This window comes from Schistocerca americana, chromosome 4, assembly GCF_021461395.2.
Source record: "Schistocerca americana isolate TAMUIC-IGC-003095 chromosome 4, iqSchAmer2.1, whole genome shotgun sequence".
NCBI classification, from domain to species: domain Eukaryota; kingdom Metazoa; phylum Arthropoda; class Insecta; order Orthoptera; family Acrididae; genus Schistocerca; species Schistocerca americana.
In genome coordinates, this window is record NC_060122.1 from 758761861 (window position 1) to 758782087 (window position 20227).

The 20227-nt window shown below is 37.4% G+C and overlaps 1 protein-coding gene across 2 annotated transcripts in view; it reads right to left on the bottom strand.

Moving 5' to 3' along the window:
• LOC124612771 (beta-mannosidase-like) overlaps nt 1-20227 on the bottom strand; it is a 298303-nt gene that overhangs the window by 43944 nt on the left and 234132 nt on the right. For both annotated transcript variants that reach the window (XR_006979569.1, XM_047141165.1), the window contains exon 11: nt 4789-4936. Coding sequence is in view for 1 of the 2 variants with exons in the window: in XM_047141165.1 (XP_046997121.1) it covers nt 4789-4936 (148 nt within the window). In the remaining variant the exon portion in view is untranslated. The remainder of the gene's footprint in view (nt 1-4788; nt 4937-20227) is intronic.

Sequence of the window (20227 nt, forward strand, 5' to 3'; positions counted from 1 at the left end):
ATACAGGACTCATTGTTCTGAGCTAAATTTTCAATACAGTATTCAGTGACCATAAAGCTTTAATAATGACTATCACCATTGGAGCAGGACACACAAACAACTACAAACTAAATGTCAAATGTAAGCTCTTTAAATAGGAAAGCATAAACCACTTTAATTCATTATTGTGCAGTGAAGATTGGTCTGCTGTCTATGAAATGCAAAAACTGGGTACAAAATTCAACACAATTCTAGAAAACTTATACAGAATTTCCTCTGAAAATCATAAATATCTGAAATAATGCAAGAGGCAAGGGTTGGATTACTACAGGAATTAAAACATCTTGCCAGAAAAAAAGAGAACTGCACCAAATCTGTATGGAAGGTAACATCATAGCAGATATGCATACTCACTATAAAAAAATACACAAAATTTTACAAAAGTCATAAAACAGGCAAAATGATAGATACATAAAAGATTCCACAAGTAAATTAAAAGCCATGTGGAACATAATAAAAAAGGAAATTGACAAAAATAGGAAACCTAATGGGAATACAATCTTTTTACATAACAATAACAATATTAGAGAGCCAAGTAAAACAGAAAATACAGGGTGAGCACAAAGTATTACCCTCATTATAAAAATTTATAACAGAATAATCGTTTGACATTATAAGTTATATTTGATGCCATTACATACGTTAGTGTTACTAGTTGTTGTAACCAATAGATGGCGCTAGTGCTCCACAATACTGATGTGGTCTGTTAGGTCACATTAGTTGTTGGCAGAATGGTGTCGAAGCAGGAAAAAGCGCAATGTGTGCTTTGGTATCACAAAACAAAATTGCCCATCAGTGTTCAGTGTAAATTTTGGGCTTCTTATGGATGCAGCCCTCCTGATGTTAAATCAATAAAGTGATGGTATACAAAGTTTAACAAAACAGGCAATGTTGAAGATCATCGTCAATGTGGCAGGCCTCGAGTGAGTCATGCAACTGTTGATCATGTCTGGCAATTGTTTCAATGGAGTCCATCTAAATCAACTTATCGAGCATCACATGAACTTAAAATACTGCAAGCAAGTGTAGTGAAGATTCTTCATGAAAGGTTTAGGCTGCATGCTTACAAGGTGCAAATCTTGCAGGCCTTGCAACTGAATGATTTGCTGACATGGGCTGAATTTGCAACTGAGATTCTCAACAGGATTGATGTCGCTAATGTTTACTTAAATCGCATATGCTTTACCGATGAATCAACCTTTCATGTCAGTGGAATGGTAAACAGGCATAATGTCCATATATGGGGTTCAGAGTCTCCACATGCTACTGTACAGTTACAGCGAGACAGTGAAAAAGTGAATGTTTGGTGCGGCCTCATACATAAGAAAGTTTCTGGACGTTTTTCTTCATGGAAAAATCCATTCCTGCTAACATTTACTTCAACATTTTGCAACAGTCCATTGCCCCACAGTTAGAAGAATATCAACTGTGGATACTTTTCCAGCAAGATGAAGCATCCCCCCACTGGGCTTTGATAGTGTGTGATTTCCTGGATGAAACATTTCTGGATCAGTGGATTTGAAGGAATGGTCGAACACCCTGGCCAACCCACTCTACAGACATTATGCCCCTTGACTTTTTTTTTTTCTGGGGCTATATCAAGGACAGAGCCTTTGTCACACCAGTTGCTGATGTCAACTAACTGAAGGCTAGGATACAAGCTGCTATGAGTACTGTGACAGAACACATGTTACAAAACACCTAGCAGGAACTGGAATACCGTCTCGACATTCTCTGAGCTACCAAGGGAGCACACTTTGAGATTTAGTAATGTAAGTGGTCTTAAAAAAACTACTAACACTAACCTATGTAATGGCATCAAAGGTAAATTATTAAGTCAAACAGTGGAAAACAAGGCCAACAACTGTAAATTATCAATGTATGTGACTCATATAAGCCCCTGCTGTTATAAGCTGTTATAGATAAAAGAAAGACATACTCTACAAAAGTTGATAGTGTACCCAGCAGAATCTCACAGCTATCCTTCCACATTGTAATTGACCCCCTTTCTCACATGTGTAACTGCTTTTTAGAGCTGGGCATCTTTCCTGATCACCTAAAATCATCCAAAGTTATTCCTATTTTTAAAGCTGGTGACAAAGATAAAGTAATAAGCTATTGCCCCATTACAACACCAATATGTTTTTGAAAATTATTGTAAAAATAATGTACAATAAGTTAATAAAGTTTATGAACAAAAATGGAGTATTAGGCAGTTCTCAACAGGCTTCTGAAGTAAGAAACCGTCTGAGACAGCAGTCTATGAACGCATAACCACTGCTTTAAAAGCCATTGATGAAAAACAACAAACAACAGGTTTTTAGACTTAAGTAAAGCCTTTGTCATGGAGTGTGACAGAACTCTTTTAAGAAGCTTCAGCACTATGACATTAGTGAATTATCAAATGCATGGATTCATTCATTTCTCAGTGACTGCAGGCAAAAGGTATGCTTTAGGCATGTAGGTGACAAAGTACACACAGTCTCAGGATACCTGTTACAAGAATACCCAATCACCTATGGGGTATCTTAGGGGTCAGTAATGGGACTTCCTCTTTTCCTGATTTATATCAATGATCTGGAGTTCATGCTGAATCACAGAAAATAATTCTATTTGCTAATCATACAAAAATACCAGTAAAAGTGGGAAAATGAAGATATCCAACAAGAAGTAAACTCAATTACAATCAACCAAGTAAATGGTCAACAATGAATCAACATATAACAAACAACAGAAAAAAGTGTCATTAAAGTTTTGTAATTGTTGAAACAACGCCTTGCATTATCTAGATATCATGATCAATGAACAGTTTATTGTGAATAAAAAGGCAACAAAATTTCTTGGCATTTGGATTCAAAGTGACATAAACTGAGACAAACATATTGAACAAAATAATGTGAAGCTGACTACTAGCTGTTATCCTTCAAAAGCTCTAAAAGGACCCATGTGTAGATGCACATCTGCTAATGTGTGTGTCTTTTACACATCTGCATATTTCAATGCACATTTAAAGTGTGGACTAATACTCTGGGGTAATTCACCAGCAGCTCTGGGACCTTCAAAACCCAAAAAAGAGCCGTTAAGATTATTACAGGGAGCAGAGCTAAAGTAATTGAAAATGATATTAATTTTAGAAAAAATTGGGACTTGCGTAATCCAAATATTAGATTAAAATGTAACCTGCATTTACTCCCAATCAACATAGGTTTGTATCAGAAAGGTACATGCTATATGGGAATAAAAGTATTCAATAAATTTCCAAATATTTTTAAAATATCTATTAGAGATTATCTACATTACTACTACCACTGTTTCTGTTCAGTAAGTTAATACTTGAACTACAATAAATGTGATGTATAACATGTAGGACTACATACAATCTAGAAAATTGTTCTCTGTAATGATTAAAGTTAAGTCCACTGTATTACATATGATCAAAGGAATAATTGATTAAATAATTGGTATTGTGTTTAACTAGCAGATTTTGAAGATCTGCATGTAACTGGTTTTGTTCACTAATATGTTGTAGATGACTGAACCATTGGGTTGTTGCAACATGCGAGTGGTTTTTATTTTGGGAAAAATATAATTTCCAAGGACAGCAAAAAACTGAAAGACATTGCCACTTCAACAACTGATGCTAAACATGTGGCTTTAAATTCTACAGCTAAAGAGGTAGTGTATTTGGGATGGTTGGCAGAGCAATTGCTAAATAATAAGCATCAAAATCATGTAATCATTTTTCATGATAACTAATGTTCTATTAGACTGTCACAATAGCCTGTGCTGCATTCTAGATTAAAACATGTTTGTGTGAAAGGACATTTTATTAGAAAACATAAGAAAAGAAGTGAGATTTTTGTCAAGTACTTGCAGTGGAAGGGATGCCTGCTGATGTAGTAGCTAAGCCACTTGCTAGGGAGTAACACTTGTATCTCATAAGTTCAAACTGTTGCAAGATTAAGTGATAGTATTGTTATGTTGGTAATGTGGCACCTTATATAATCCTTGCTGGAACCTACTACGAGGGATTAGACTAATTTAGTGTTGATGTTACTTCGTCTTCTTTGTATTAATGTGATATTGATGTGTGAATACAAGTGTTGTGAACAATGTAATTATTATTTAGCCATACCATTAAAACATCAGCACATTCTAACAGACTTTCCTCATTTAACATTTTTGGTTTCTACTTTTTAGATGAGCTTCAGAGTTTAAGGCAAAGGAAAACAAAATAAAGTATACATTATTATCTTTCTACTTAAAGAAGGACAATGTTTCCCTTTCAGCTTGGAAAGAAGTGCTTATCACCATAGATTCAATAACTAAAGACTTGGAATAACATGTTGATTTTCTATAAGACAAGAAGGTAAGACAGATATATCATTAATAATATTTAAATTATTTTATTTCGTGCTTCTATTTATAACACATAACATGAATGTTTTGGAAAGTATGCTCATACTGAATTTGCAATAAGTTTATTTTTTTTATTTTTATTTTAATTTTAATTGAAGGGTGAAATATATTGTAATAATATGGGTTTTCAACTGAAAGCAAGTTGAGATATAAAGATAAGAAATTGCATTCTTTTATAACATTTGTGCTACTTTAAAGGAGTAAAACTACTCTAGAGTCCCTTTTGTGATTAAATTTCAATTACAGAACTTAATATTGGCAGTGTACAAGCAACAAATCTAATTTTTTAGGTGCAAGTTTGTAGTTTGTGATTTATAATTTTGTGTTTACCTATGGAAGACCATGATGGAGCCTCCCAAATGTCATTCAGTTGCCAGTACAATGCCCCCATTGTATATCCTTCTCCAGCATCGGTAAGCTTATTACGATTCCTTCTGTAGTGCTCTGTTTCCACCTTTGTCGACATTGCCTGGTTAATCTGGAGGAATTAAAATGCAGTGAGTTGCTTTCCTTAGCTCAGTTAAATTCTGAAACATTGTGTAATACATAAAACACTAATAATTTACATTATTTCAGGTGAAAAAATATACAGACGTTTCAAATGTAGTAACTGTTTCATAGATGTAAATTATATCAAATTTAGGATCATTGTCCATGCATAGAATTCATGTTGGTATCCAAAAGGAAATTAATTATCTGATAAGAAAAGAAGTGTAACTATCTAATTTCATGGACTTTGGGAAAGTGAGCTCTACTTATGCCTTATATGCAAAACAATAATGCATACAATATGGTACTACAACTTTGTTTTTATTTAGTTTTTTGTCTCAAACTCTTGTACTCACATTAATTAGATATTTGAGTATTTAAGTTGGATTTATGTAACTCAGTCTTACCAATTTCTACACTATTGATTTCAGCTTGTGCTGTAGCAAAATGTAGTTGAAATTCCAATAATTCACTGGTCATAGCATTACAATGAGCAGATTTACTATAATTCATTTAAGAAAATGTTATTTTACAAATGTATGTTGATATGAAAAAGATTTTATTTTAAAAGCAAAGTCTATGACTTTTCAGTATCAACCTTGTGACTTAAAAAATTGGAGCATCTCTTTCTATTCTGGACAGCATGAATGGATAATTTGGTAAAGTGAACACTTCTTACTGCACATCACTTCTAACGTTTCCAAGACTAATTTTCATTCGATTATTAAAGAAAATGACATCCACCTCCACAGATTTAAAATGATTATGAAACTCATTCGAGACATTACCAATAATGGAAGTAAATCTTGAAAATTTTACTTTCAAGTATATTTGGTTCAGTTCAGAGCATCTCGGGAAATGACACAAGATTTACTTTCTTAGTTGCAGTTTAGACATTGTAAATTTACACCATAATCCATTAATAATCCTAAACATATAAGTAGTAGTGCATTAATTTCCATGCTAACACGAATTCAAATTACTGAAATAATCTGTCAAATTTTTAGAAGGGTTAATAATGATAAAAAATGAATATGTTTTCAAATTCCATAATATCCAATTTTACTTCTTTATTAGAAAACTTGAAACTTCTTTTCTGGGTGCATGTTGTGTCAACATGTTCTGAAATTGTTTAAATTTTCGATGGGATGGTGAGCAATTTCCTCCATGTATCATATTCATAGTTTTTGTTACATCTTTCAAGCATATCACAGATGATTCAGTTAAATTCTTTTCTTTAAGACTCAGTGGTTCAGGTAACCCTTCTATTCATTGTTCATCATGATAGTGATGGCCGTGTGTTGCTTCATGGAGTGGAGAGAAATTTCAAGCAAGATTAGTATCTATGTTCTAACTCAATCACTTTTTACATACTAGTATGAAACATTAGTGTTTGACATCACAACTGCTTTGAGAGTAGTACCTCATCTGCCACTCCTCACTGAAAACAGTTTTCAGTATTCTTCGTTTTTGACATTCTGAAGAAAGGAAATAGAGGAACAGTAACAGAAATAACCAGAATTAAAGCCAGGACATTGACCATAATAATAACCAAAGTGACAACCTGAAAGATAGGGCAATATTAAGGAGAGTAAATCTAAATATGAGTAAATGTGTGAGACAAAACAGTGCAAGACTTGCTGCCCCACTCAACTGCTGATAAATAAATGAACCAGGCCATGATGATGCTACACGAACAGAATTGGAGTAGGATGTGCTCACTGGCAAGCCAAGCTTTTCCAGGTTTGATATAACCTTATGAGGTGCTCCTTGTGATATAGCTGGGTAGAGAGAGTGGGAAATTGTCTGGTCACTCGTCAGTTTAAAATTTTCTATAGCTAGTATTGTGAACAGGAACTGGGTACTGGTGGAGTAAAATACCACAGAGTCCCATAATTTAAAATTTCTCCTGGATTTACTGGGAAAAATATAAAGGAGCTGCCATCTTGCTGTACTTTCTTCACGCATGACTGTGCAGATGTGCGCTTTGCAACAAAGCTTTACTCTCACTTCTTTCAATGTTCACTTTTGTTGATAAAGGACAACCATGAAAGAACCTAATACATGACCAGAACTTCATCACTAGATCAATGGAAAATCATCTTTTACTACCAGTTAAAATCTCAAATACTAATTCTGACAAGGTGGGACTAGATACTGTCAAATATTTGTAGACAAAATACAAAATAGTGATTAATTTAGAGTGTAATTATCACATAAAACTAATTGTAGGAAAGGGAAATGTCAGTGCGGAATCTATTGGAGATTGAATCTATTAGAAGACACTTAAGGAAATGTAAATGAAGAAGTGGATTACAAAACACTCATTTGACTAATAATGTGAATAATACTTGAGAGTCTGGGGCCCTTATCAGATTCAAATAACAGAAAAGAGACAGAGAGAGAGAAGATTCACCAAAGAATGTCACATTTCATCATGAGTTCATTTAGTGTGCGCAAACACATGATGGAGATTTATAACAAACTCCAGTAGCTGATGTGACAAGAAAGGTGTTATGCATTGCAGAGAAGTGTTGCTGTTAAAATTCTAACAACATACATTTTAAGAAGAGATAGATAACATATCATGTATCCCATCTCTCCCTCAAAAGGTTATGACAAGAAACTAAGAGAAATTAGAGCTCATATTTAAGCTCTTTGACAGTCACACTTCACACAATTTGTACCTGCAGCAGTAAAAGGGGGAAAATGAGAATAATACCAAGAACACCCTCCCCAATACACACTGAGGTGGCTTGCAGAGTGTAGATGGAGGTGTAGATAGATGTTTTGACCCATAGATTAGATTAGATTAGATTTACTTTCATTCCAATAGATCCATAGTGAGGAGGTCCTCCAGGATGTAGAACATATCAGAAAAACAATACATGACAAATATTTACAACTCAAACAAATAAGCTAATGTACCATTCCACAGGTCCCAAGTGGAATGATCATCATTTTTTAATGAACACTACATGAGAGAATCATTTTACAAATACTAATGCACTGAATTTAAAATAAAAACAAGTTTTTTTAATTTATTTATAAGGTAATAAATGTGTAATATGACTACTGAAATGGTGCAGAAGTTGGATTTTACTTACACACACACACACACACACACACACTTATTTACAATGAACACATTACTGCACTGAAATTGTGCAGAAGTTATATTGTGTGTGTGTGTGTGTGTGTGTGTGTCTATATATATATATATATATATATATATATATATATATATATATATATATATATTAATAGAGGGAAATATTCCACACGGGAAAAATATAACTAAAAACAAAGATGATGTGACTTACCAAACGAAAGTGCTGGCACGTCGATAGACACACAAACAAACACAAACATACACACAAAATTCAAGCTTTCGCAACAAACTGTTACCTCATATATATATATATATATATATATATATATATATATATATATATATAAACAAAAGATGATGTGACTTACCATATGAAAGTGCTGGCAGGTCGATAGAAACACAAACAGACACATACATACACACAAAATTCTAGCTTTCGCAACCAACGGTTGCTTCGTCAGGAAAGAGGGAAGGAGAGGGAAAGACGAAAGGATGTGGGTTTTAAAGGAGAGGGTAAGGAGTCATTCCAATCCCGGAAGCGGAAAGACTTACCTTGGGGGGAAAAAAGGACAGGTATACACTCGCACACATGCACATATCCATCCACACATACAGACACAAGCAGACATATCAAGTAAGTCACATCATCTTTTGTTTTTAAATATATAAAAACAAAGATGAGGTGACTTACCGAACAAAAGCGCTGGCAGGTCGATAGACACACAAACAAACACAAACATACACACAAAATTCAAGCTTTCGCAACAAACTGTTGCCTCATCAGGAAAGAGGGAAGGAGAGGGGAAGACGAAAGGAAGTGGGTTTTAAAGGAGAGGGTAAGGAGTCATTCCAATCCTGGGAGTGGAAAGACTTACCTTAGGGGGAAAAAAGGACAGGTATACACTCGCACACATGCACATATCCATCCACACATACAGACACAAGCAGACATATTTAAAGCAGACATGTTTAAATATGTCTGCTTGTGTCTGTATGTGTGGATGGATATGTGCGTGTGTGCGAGTGTATACCTGTCCTTTTTTCCCCCTAAGGTAAGTCTTTCCGCTCCCGGGATTGGAATGACTCCTTATCCTCTCCTTTAAAACCCACTTCCTTTCGTCTTCCCCTCTCCTTCCCTCTTTCCTGATGAGGCAACAGTTTGTTGCGAAAGCTTGAATTTTGTGTGTATGTTTGTGTTTGTTTGTGTTTCTATCGACCTGCCAGCGCTTTTGTTCGGTAAGTCACCTCATCTTTGCCTTTGTTTTTTTTTATATATATATATATATATATATATATATATATATATATATATATATATATATAAACAAAGATGATGTGACTTACCATACGAAAGCGCTGGCAGGTCGATAGAAATAAAATTCTAACAACATACATTTTAAGAAGAGATAGATAACATATCATGTATCCCATCTCTCCCTCAAAAAGGTTATGACAAGAAACTAAGAGAAATTAGAGCTCATATTTCAGCTCTTTGACAGTCACACTTCACACAATTTGTACATGCAGCAGTAAAAGGGGGAAAATGTAAATCTATCGACCTGCCAGCACTTTCGTATGGTAAGTCACATAAATATATTTTTCCCACGTGGAATGTTTCCCTTATATATATATATATATATATATTTCTAGTATTGATTCCATGAATTCAGCTGTTGGTTTGAAAAAGTGATATATTTTTAATGACAAATTTCATTAAAAATAAATATATTGGGAAGCAGTAGCTAGTATCCCTAGTTCCATAAACAGGCTTCTGCAGGACGTTCTTGAGTTCACACCACATATAACTCATACCGCACTTATTTGTGCCTGGAAAACTTCAGCTTGGTTTGATGAATTACCCCAAAAAATAATCCCGGTGGACAAAGTTCAGTGCTTGATAAACAGTGATAATTCAAATAACAAAAACAGTGCATCTAAAATTGTAGTAGACGGCAACACGTGTACACAAAACACGCGTGGTTGCGTAAGAAAAAGTTCCGATCGCGTACATAACAAACACAACTGAAAAATAACGTAAAAATATTTGGAGACAGTCATGCTCGCAATATTTCGACATGCATGTCGAACTCTGCTCAAGATGGTTCGTGTATATCAGCAATTGTTAAACCAGGTGCAAAATTCGTGAATGTGGTAGAAGACATACACATAGAATGTGCTAAATTCACGGAAAAAGACTGTGTTGCGATAATCGCAGGAGCAAACAATGTTTATTGCAACGAGGCCAGCACTTTCATTAAAAAGCTACTCGTATTGCTGCAGTTATTACAGCATACAAACATAATACTAACAACTGTGCCCACGAGATATGACCTGGCAGACTGGTCTTGTGTGAACAGAGAAATTTGCCTAACGAATAGTAAACTGAAACATTTTTGCACTAAGTTTACGAATGTGACACTACTGGATACATACAGGTATGAGAGACACTGCTTCACAAAGCATGGACTACATCTAAATCAGTTTGGCAAAAATAAACTAGCAGCAGACATTGGAAAAGCTTTTCATGAAATAACAGGCCTAAACAATAACGATCATGAAAGCAGACCAGTCATAGCCCTAACTAACGAGGGAAACTAGTGAGCTGGGCCAACTCTAGCAGGATTTGGTCCAGTAACAAAAATCTGCAACAAGTAATTAATACACAAACGAAAGTCCACTCAAACAGCAATACAATTAAAGACAAACAAAATTTAACAGTGTTTCATCAGAACATAAGAGGCCTATACTGCAAGCTGGATCAGTTCACAGCAAATATAGAAGACACAAAAGGTATAAACAGTGCCCACATTCTGTGTCTAACAGAACACCACATCACTGCTGGTATTGAAGTGGTCCCTATTCCCAACTATGTTTTGGCAACGTCTTATTGCAGGAACTATATGGACAAAGGAGGAGTAGCTGTATATGTAAAAAACAATGTCTTGTTCACGGCAATAGATGTACAAAGATTCTGCTTTGAGCTACATTTTGAAGTATGTGCTATAGAGGTGCCAGACACAGTCTCCAGATTAACAGTTGTAGCAGTTTACAGGGCACCATCTGGAAATTTTAAAGTGTTTGTTAAACAATTAGATACTCTTTTGTTGTACTTAAGTAGAAAAAATAGGGGCATGATAGTTGTTGGGGATTTTAACATAGATTTCTTGGTTAATTCTCCCTGCAAGGTGGAGTTTGAAAATCTCATGTGCACGTACAACCTTGTTTCCATGGTTAGCTCGCCCGCCAGAACCACAACCTCTTCCAGTACTCTCATTGATAACGTTTTTGTTGATCAGAGTAAAGTCAACCATATTGATATTGAAATGGTTATAAATGGTCTGTCTGACCATGACGGACAACGAGTTACTTTCAACAGCTTGGGAATTCCTCTGAATGACACCTCACTTAGATGGAAAACAGTAAGGAAAATAAGTGAGGGAGCTATTCAAACGTTCAGATCATGTCTTCAGCATACTGACTGGACACCTGTTTATCTAGCAGAAACTGCTAATTCAAAATACAATTTATTCACAAATGAGATAGCAGGTATCTTTGAAAGTGTATTTCCAAAAAAGTCATACAGAGTCGAAGCTGCAAGGGCTGCAAAAAAACCATGGCTCACTAAGGGCATCATAGCTTCCTGTCAGAGAAAAAGACAACTCTACATAGCATCAAAGACTTCTAACAACCCTGCTCAGCTAAAACATTATAAACTCTACTGTAAAATTCTTGCCAAAGTAATTAAAAACTCTAAAAGTATGTGTATAGCATCTGAAATTACTAATTCTGAAAATAAAATTAAAACAATCTGGAATGTGATAAAGAGAGAAACAGGGACTGTAAACTACACCAAAGTCAAAAATATTGTTTTAACTGTTGACAACTCAGAGATAACTAATAGTGAGGAAATTGCTGAAATCTTTAACCAACATTTTTTAACTGTCCCATCACTGATAGGTTGCCATGGTTCTGTAGATAAAGCTGCCCGTATAATGAAAAATAATTTTCCAGAACCTTTCAGTCAAATAAGTGTGCTTCCCATTACTGCCAATGAAATCAAAAAAATCATACAGTCTTTGAAAAATAAACATTCTGCTGGTATCGACGATATTTCAAGCAAGCTGTTGAAGGCTTGCTGTAGTGAAGTGACAGAAGTTTTGTCTCACATCTGCAACACATCCATGCAACAAGGAGTGTTTCCAGATAGAATGAAATACTCTGTTGCCAGGCCCCTGTACAAAGCAGGGGATGCTACAAATGTGTCAAACTATCGCCCTGTCTCTCTATTAACAACATTTTCAAAAGTCCTAGAGAAAGCTCTGTACAACAGGATTGTGGCACACCTTGGTGACCTGAACATCATTAACAGTCAGCAGTTTGGTTTTCAAAAGGGAGTTTCAATAGATAATGCAATTTTCTCATTCACAAACGATGTTCTAGAGTCTATAAACAGCAAGAGGCTGCCAATTGGTGTCTTATGCGACCTATCAAAGGCGTTCGACTGTGTAGATCACCAGATACTCTTCAAGAAGGCCTGTCATTATGGAATTACAGGACCTGTAGGGAACTGGTTAAAATTGTACCTCGAAAATAGGAAACAGAAGATTATTCTAGATGTTTCAGATAGTGTATCACAATATACAGTGGACTCTGAGTGGGGAATTGTGTAGCATGGAGTGCCACAGGGATCAGTGCTTGGGCCCTTGCTGTTCCTCATATACACTCCTGGAAATGGAAAAAAGAACACATTGACACCGGTGTGTCAGACCCACCATACTTGCTCCAGACACTGCGAGAGGGCTGTCTAAGCAATGATCACATGCACGGCACAGCGGACACACCAGGAACCGCAGTGTTGGCCGTCGAATGGCGCTAGCTGCGCAGCATTTGTGCACCGCCGCCGTCAGTGTCAGCCAGTTTGCCGTGGCATACGGAGCTCCATCGCAGTCTTTAACACTGGTAGCATGCCGCGACAGCGTGGACGTGAACCGTATGTGCAGTTGACGGACTTTGAGCGAGGGCGTATAGTGGGCATGCGGGAGACCGGGTGGACGTACCGCCGAATTGCTCAACACGTGGGGCCTGAGGTCTCCACAGTACATCGATGTTGTCGCCAGTGGTCGGCGGAAGCTGCACGTGCCCGTCGACCTGGGACCAGACCGCAGCGACGCATGGATGCACGCCAAGACCGTAGGATCCTACGCAGTGCCGTAGGGGACCGCACCGCCACTTCCCAGCAAATTAGGGACACTGTTGCTCCTGGGGTATCGGCGAGGACCATTCGCAACCGTCTCCATGAAGCTGGGCTACGGTCCCGCACACCGTTAGGCCGTCTTCTGCTCACGCCCCAACATCGTGCAGCCCGCCTCCAGTGGTGTCGCGACAGGCGTGAATGGAGGGACGAATGGAGACGTGTCGTCTTCAGCGATGAGAGTCGCTTCTGCCTTGGTGCCAAAGATTGTCGTATGCGTGTTTGGCACCATGCAGGTGAGCGCCACAATCAGGACTGCATACGACCGAGGCACACAGGGCCAACACCCGGCATCATGGTGTGGGGAGCGATCTCCTACACTGGCCGTACACCACTGGTGATCGTCGAGGGGACACTGAATAGTGCACGGTACATCCAAACCGTCATCGAACCCATCGTTCTACCATTCCTAGACCGGCAAGGGAACTTGCTGTTCCAACAGGACAATGCACGTCCGCATGTATCCCGTGCCACCCAACGTGCTCTAGAAGGTGTAAGTCAACTACCCTGGCCAGCAAGATCTCCGGATCTGTCCCCCATTGAGCATGTTTGGGACTGGATGAAGCGTCGTCTCACGCGGTCTGCACGTCCAGCACGAACGCTGGTCCAACTGAGGCGCCAGGTGGAAATGGCATGGCAAGCCGTTCCACAGGACTACATCCAGCATCTCTACGATCGTCTCCATGGGAGAATAGCAGCCTGCATTGCTGCGAAAGGTGGATATACACTGTACTAGTGCCGACTTTGTGCATGCTCTGTTGCCTGTGTCTGTGTGCCTGTGGTTCTGTCAGTGTGATCATGTGATGTATCTGACCCCAGGAATGTGTCAATAAAGTTTCCCCTTCCTGGGACAATGAATTCACAGTGTTCTTATTTCAATTTCCAGGAGTGTATGTTAATGACCTGCCTTTATCCATCAATAAGAAGTGTAAATTTACAATGTTCGCTGATGATACGTGCATTGTGGTGGATAATGTGTCAGCTACTGACTTAGAATCCGAGGTCAATGATATCCTTAAAGAAGTTCTGGGTTGGATTAGTATTAACTCCCTTTCAATAAACCTGAAAAAAACCAATTTTATCCAGTTCCAGACAACCCACAAAAACCCAAAAGAAATAGTTATCACACAGAATGATCAGATGATAAAGCAAGTGTACTTATCAAAATTCCTAGGCGTATACGTGGACAGTAGGTTGAATTGGGAACATCACATTCTACAAACACTAAAACGGCTGACGTCGGCAACATTTGCTTTACGAATTTTGTCACACTTCAATGACATTACCATCTCAAAGTCAGCTTACTTTGGCTATTTTCATTCAGTCATGTGTTATGGCATCATCTTCTGGGGCAATACACCTGCCGCAAAGAAAATCCTCACAGCACAAAAAAGAGCAATAAGAATCATTTGTGGTGTACCCCCACGAACCTCATGTCGAAATCTTTTTAAACAACTTGAAATACTGACAGCAACATCTCAGTACATATATTCACTGATGTGCTTCATAATAAATAACCCCGCTCTGTATGAAACAAATTGCCTACATCATGAATATAACACCAGAAGAAAAGAGGATTTCCACTGTGTGTTAAAGAACTTGACACTTATTCAGAAAGGGCTAAAGTACGCTGGAACGAAAATTTTCAATTCCCTACCCAACAGCATCAAAAGTATAAGGAGTAGTACATCAGTATTTAAATGTAGCTTGAGAAATTATTTACTTGAGACCTCACTTTATTCACTAGAGGAATTCTTTCAGAGAAATAAGTAAAACCCAGATTGGAAAGATGTTTTTAAATTTTTTGACACTGTTTACTGTTAAACTAATGTAACAATGCCCTAATGTAAAAATTCCTGTTTTTCTCATTTCCATTTTTAGGTCACTTTTAAACCCAAAGTGGGGAGTTTTGATTACTGTTCAAGGTTAAAATAGATGCAATAATGCCCTAAATGTGAAACTGCTATCTTCACATTTATGTTGACTAGTTTTTAAGCTAATAAGTGACTTTTGTGCACTGTTATTAATACTATAACAATGTCTTTATTCTATGTATTTTATTATGTACATTGACACGTTCCACATCTGAGTGACTTGCTCACATGTACAGATCTATGGAACAAGTATATAAATATAAATATAAATAAATAAATAAATATATGGAATGAAAGTAAGCATAGTACACCAGCTTTTTCATTTTGATATCCCCTATGTCTGACACAATTCGCATGGCAGAGATTTGTTAAGATGCTTCAGCAGTTCTGTGGTGTGCTTTTCCCAGTTGAATTTATTATCAAGCTGTAATCCTAAGAATTTAACACTGTCCACTTCTTCTATCTGCTTGTGATCATATGTTACGCATATACTCATGGGACACCCCTTACAAGTTCTGAACTGCATGTAGTGCGTTTTTTTCAAAGTTTAGTGACAAGAAATTGGCTAGGAACCAGTGATTAATGTCCAAAAATATTTTATTAGCTGATCTTTCTAAGACTACACTTGATTTGCTATTTATTGCAATGTTTGTATCATCAGCAAACAGAACAAACTTGGCATCTGGTAATGTTACTGATGAAAAGTCATTGATATACATAAGAATAAGTAAGGGCCCTAAAATGGAACCTTGTGGGACCCCACATGTAATTAGTTCCCAGTTGAATGATGTCTGATAGCTTGATACATGTCTCTTTCCTAATAACACCCTTTGTTTCCTACCAGAGATATAAGATTTGAACCATTTTGCAGCATTTCCTGTTACACTATAATATTCTAATTTACTTAAAAGGATATTGTGATTTAGACAGTCACATGCCTTTGACAGATCACAAAATATGCCAGTTGCCTGCAATTTTTTATCTAATGAAATAAGCACATTTTCACTGTAAGTGTAGATAGCCTTCTCAACATCAGAATCCTTTAGAAATCTGAACTGTGACTTTGACAGTATGTTATATGAGATAAGATGGTTATAAAGCCAACTGTACACTACTTTTTCTAAAATTTTTGAGAATGCTGGCAAAAGTGAAATTGGATGGAAATTTGATGCTATTTCTTTATCTCCCTTCTTAAACAGTGGCTTAACTTCAGCATACTTTTAACTATTCAGGAAATATTCCACTGATAAACGATCAGTTACACAGATAGCTTAAAATGTTACTTAACTCAGAATCACATTCTACAATTAGCTTTGTTGATATTTCATCATATCCACTAGATGTTTTTGATTTTAAAGATTTTATGATGGACATTATTTCTGCTGGGGTAGTGAGGGTCAAATTCATATTATGGAAGTTACTTGAAATGTCTGGTCTGAGGTATTCCATAGCAGCATCTACAGAACCTGACAACTCCATCTTTTCAGTAACAGTTATGAAATGTTTGTTAAAAAGTTCTGCAACACTATACACATCTGTCACCAACGTATCATTTACTCGTAATGATATTTGTCCCTCTTCATGTCTGGTTCTACCGGTCTCCTGCTTCACTATATCCCATATTGTCTTTATTTTGTTATCTGATATGACTATCTTGTCCTATAATATATTTGCTTTGATGTCTGTATTACAGTCTTTAATATTTTGCAGTATTTCTTGTAATGTGCTATAGCATCAACATCAGAACTGTTTTGGATTGACAGATACAGTTTTCCTTGCGTAATCCATGGCTTCTTTTAGACTTAGCTTTAACCTTGGTAAGTTTTTGGGGAAAAGAGTGTTCAAGTAAGGTAAGCACTTCATTAGCAAAAGTGTTATATTTTTCATTCATGCCATGAGCACTATAAGCATCAGTCCAGTGAATGCCTCTGAGGAGTGTCCAAAAATAATCAGTTTTTGGCTTATTGATTACCCTCTTGAGCTCAGATTTAACAGATTTTATATCCTGTTCACTGTTAACATTTAACAGAAGGAAGTGCATGTCATGATCTGAGAGGCCATTTGGTTTTGTAATATAAGTTTGTTCATTGGACTTTTCTATAAAGATATTATCAATGGCTGTGTGTGAGCAATTGGCTACCCTAGTGGGGAACTTTACAGTGGGAATTAAGTTGAATGAAAGTTTTACTAACTCAAATAAGTTCTTATTGGGAGAGTCTTCAAGGAAATCTACATTGAAATCACCAGCAACCACTATTTCTTTGTTTTTGGTTGTTCAATGGGCCAGTACAGCTTCAAGGTGGTTTACTAACAGATTAAAGTTACCTGCAGGTGCTTGATATACACTTAATATTATGAAGGATTTTTGTGAAATTCTACTTCTGTTACACATACTTCCATATGCTGTTCTAGACAAAATTTATAAATGTCCATGTTCTTACATTTATGACAGTTCCTGTTGAATGTGGCAACTCCTACTTTCTCCATTTCTGATCTACAAAAGTGAGATGCTAACCTAAACCCTGTAACACTTACAAGTTCTATACCAGTGGTCACATGATGTTCAGAGAGGCAGATTATGTCAGCTGGGTTTGAAGATTCTAATTCGTCTGTGCAGATAATTAATTCATTAATTTTATTTCTCAGTCCTCAAATATTTGACGCAATAAAGATAGCTGACATTTCATCATTGACTGAGTTAAAATTGGGTGGTGTTAAAATATCTGCTGACTGTTGAAAATTCTTAACCAATGGTTGTTTGTGCTGATGTAATGAGCTAGAATTATGTTTTTTGGTTTCTTTCCCAAACTGAAGGTTTGTCTCAGTCCTAACCTCTCTTAAAATTTGGTTTCTTTCTGTCCTCACTACCTTAAAAAAGGGTCTTTTCTGAACCCTATAACCACTGGTATTTTATCACTCATGACAGTGCCTCCCCCCTTTAACTTTCCTGCTATTTTCCCAGCCAGTTTACCCTTCCCCTTCCTGTTGAGGTGAAGGCCATACCTAGTATAATCCCACCTATTGAGAGAATTCACAGGAACCACACCAATGTGTGACCCTGCACCTGACATAAGCAACTGTTCCAACTCCAAATTAACTCTTCTGACAGAAGGGTTCAAATGAGGTCGGTCATGGCGCCCAAGAACAGATACAATCTCATCACTAGTATGCTTCGATGCTGATGCAATCTTTGCCAGGTCGCACTCTGTACGGTACCCAGAATCTCTGTCAATACCATTACCTGCCCCATCCATTATAACCATGGTGTCTTCCTTAGTGATGTCTTTTCAAAGTGATCCTAAATCCTCTGTCACCTGCTCCAGACCAGCACTAGGTTTACAAAAATTGGTGACCTGGTATTATGGTCCTAGTTCATCCAACAGAAGTTGGCCAACACCTCTTCCATGGGAACTACCTAACAACAACACTTTCTTTCTCTTTACTGATTTCCCTACTTTCTTACTTTTCAATTTGCTGCTGAAAGTTTGTTGTGCCCTGTCTACACCTGCAACTGCTTGAGGCTCACCAGTTTCTAACTGAAGCAACAGGTCAAATCTATTTTCCACATTCACCATGAAGCTGTCAGATAAAGTTCTAGGCCTGTTCCTCTACATCTACATCTACATTTATACTCTGAAAGCCACCCAACGATGTGTGGCGGAGGGCACTTTATGTGCCACTGTCATTACCTCCCTTTCCTGTTCCAGTCATGCATGCTTCGCGGGAAGAACGACTGCCGGAAAGCCTCTGTGAGCGCTCGAATCTCTCTATTTTTATATTCATGATCTCCTCGGGAGGTATAAGTAGGGGGAAGCAATATATTCGATACCTCATCCAGAAACACACCTGCTCGAAACCTGGACAGCAAGCTACACCGCGATGCAGAGCGTCTCTATTGCAGAGTCTGCCACTTGAGTTTGCTAAACATCTCTGTAACGCTATCACGATTACCTAATAACCCTGTGATGAAATGCGCCACTCTTCTTTGGATCTTCTCTATCTCCTCTGTCAACCCGACCTGGTATGGATCCCACATTGATGAGCAATACTCAAGTATAGGTCGAACGAGTGTTTTGTAAGCCACCTCCTTTGTTGATGGACTACATTTTCTATGGACTATCCCAATGAATCTCAACCTGGCACCCACCTTACTAACAATTAATTTTATATGATAATACCACTTCAAATTGTTCCGCACGCATACTCCCAGGCATTTTACAGAAGTAACTGCTACCAGTGTTTGTTACGCTATCATATAATAACACAATAAAGGATCCTTCTTTCTATGTATTTGCAATACATTACCTTTGTCTATGTTAAGTGTCAGTTGCCACTCCTTGCACCATGTGCCTATCTGCTGCAGATCTTCCTACATTTGGCTGCAGTTTTCTAATGCTGCAACTTCTCTGTATACAACAGCATCATCCGCGAAAAGCCTCCTGTTGCCTGTCGCCACTTCCCACCTCTCTTTACCCTTCTCCCTCCTTAACCTGTCAATATCTCCCCTAGCCTTGTCTAACTCAGCCTGAAGGGTGGCAATTTTCCCCTCCTGTTCTAGTATCTTCCTATCTCTACTACAAATCCTGCAAAACCACTGATGAGTCTCATTTACTTCCCCTATTCCCATGCCACTACAGTCATCCACATGGAAAAAACTACAGCACCCATCACACCATAGCCCCGACCCAACAATTCTACAGCAAGTCAAGCACTTTTTACTCATGATAAACGTAATAGTTTATTAAGAATAAGTCAGTTAAATTACAGGTAAACACGAAAATATGGCTCCACAAATTTGGCCTATATGCAACTGTTTGTAAACAAAAACAACAGTGCAAAGTTTTTAGTTTTGCAAGAAGAAGTCCCTAAATTCAGTAATTCAAGAGACTGATTCACACTCAGATGTACCATGGAATCCAACACAGAAATGCTGCAGTTTTATCTCCACAACCTAGTATTGCTGAAAAATGTGAGGGATATGGTGATGGAGGTGCTTCCACTTGTTTGAAATGGCACAGGATGGATCAGAATGTATGCTACCTG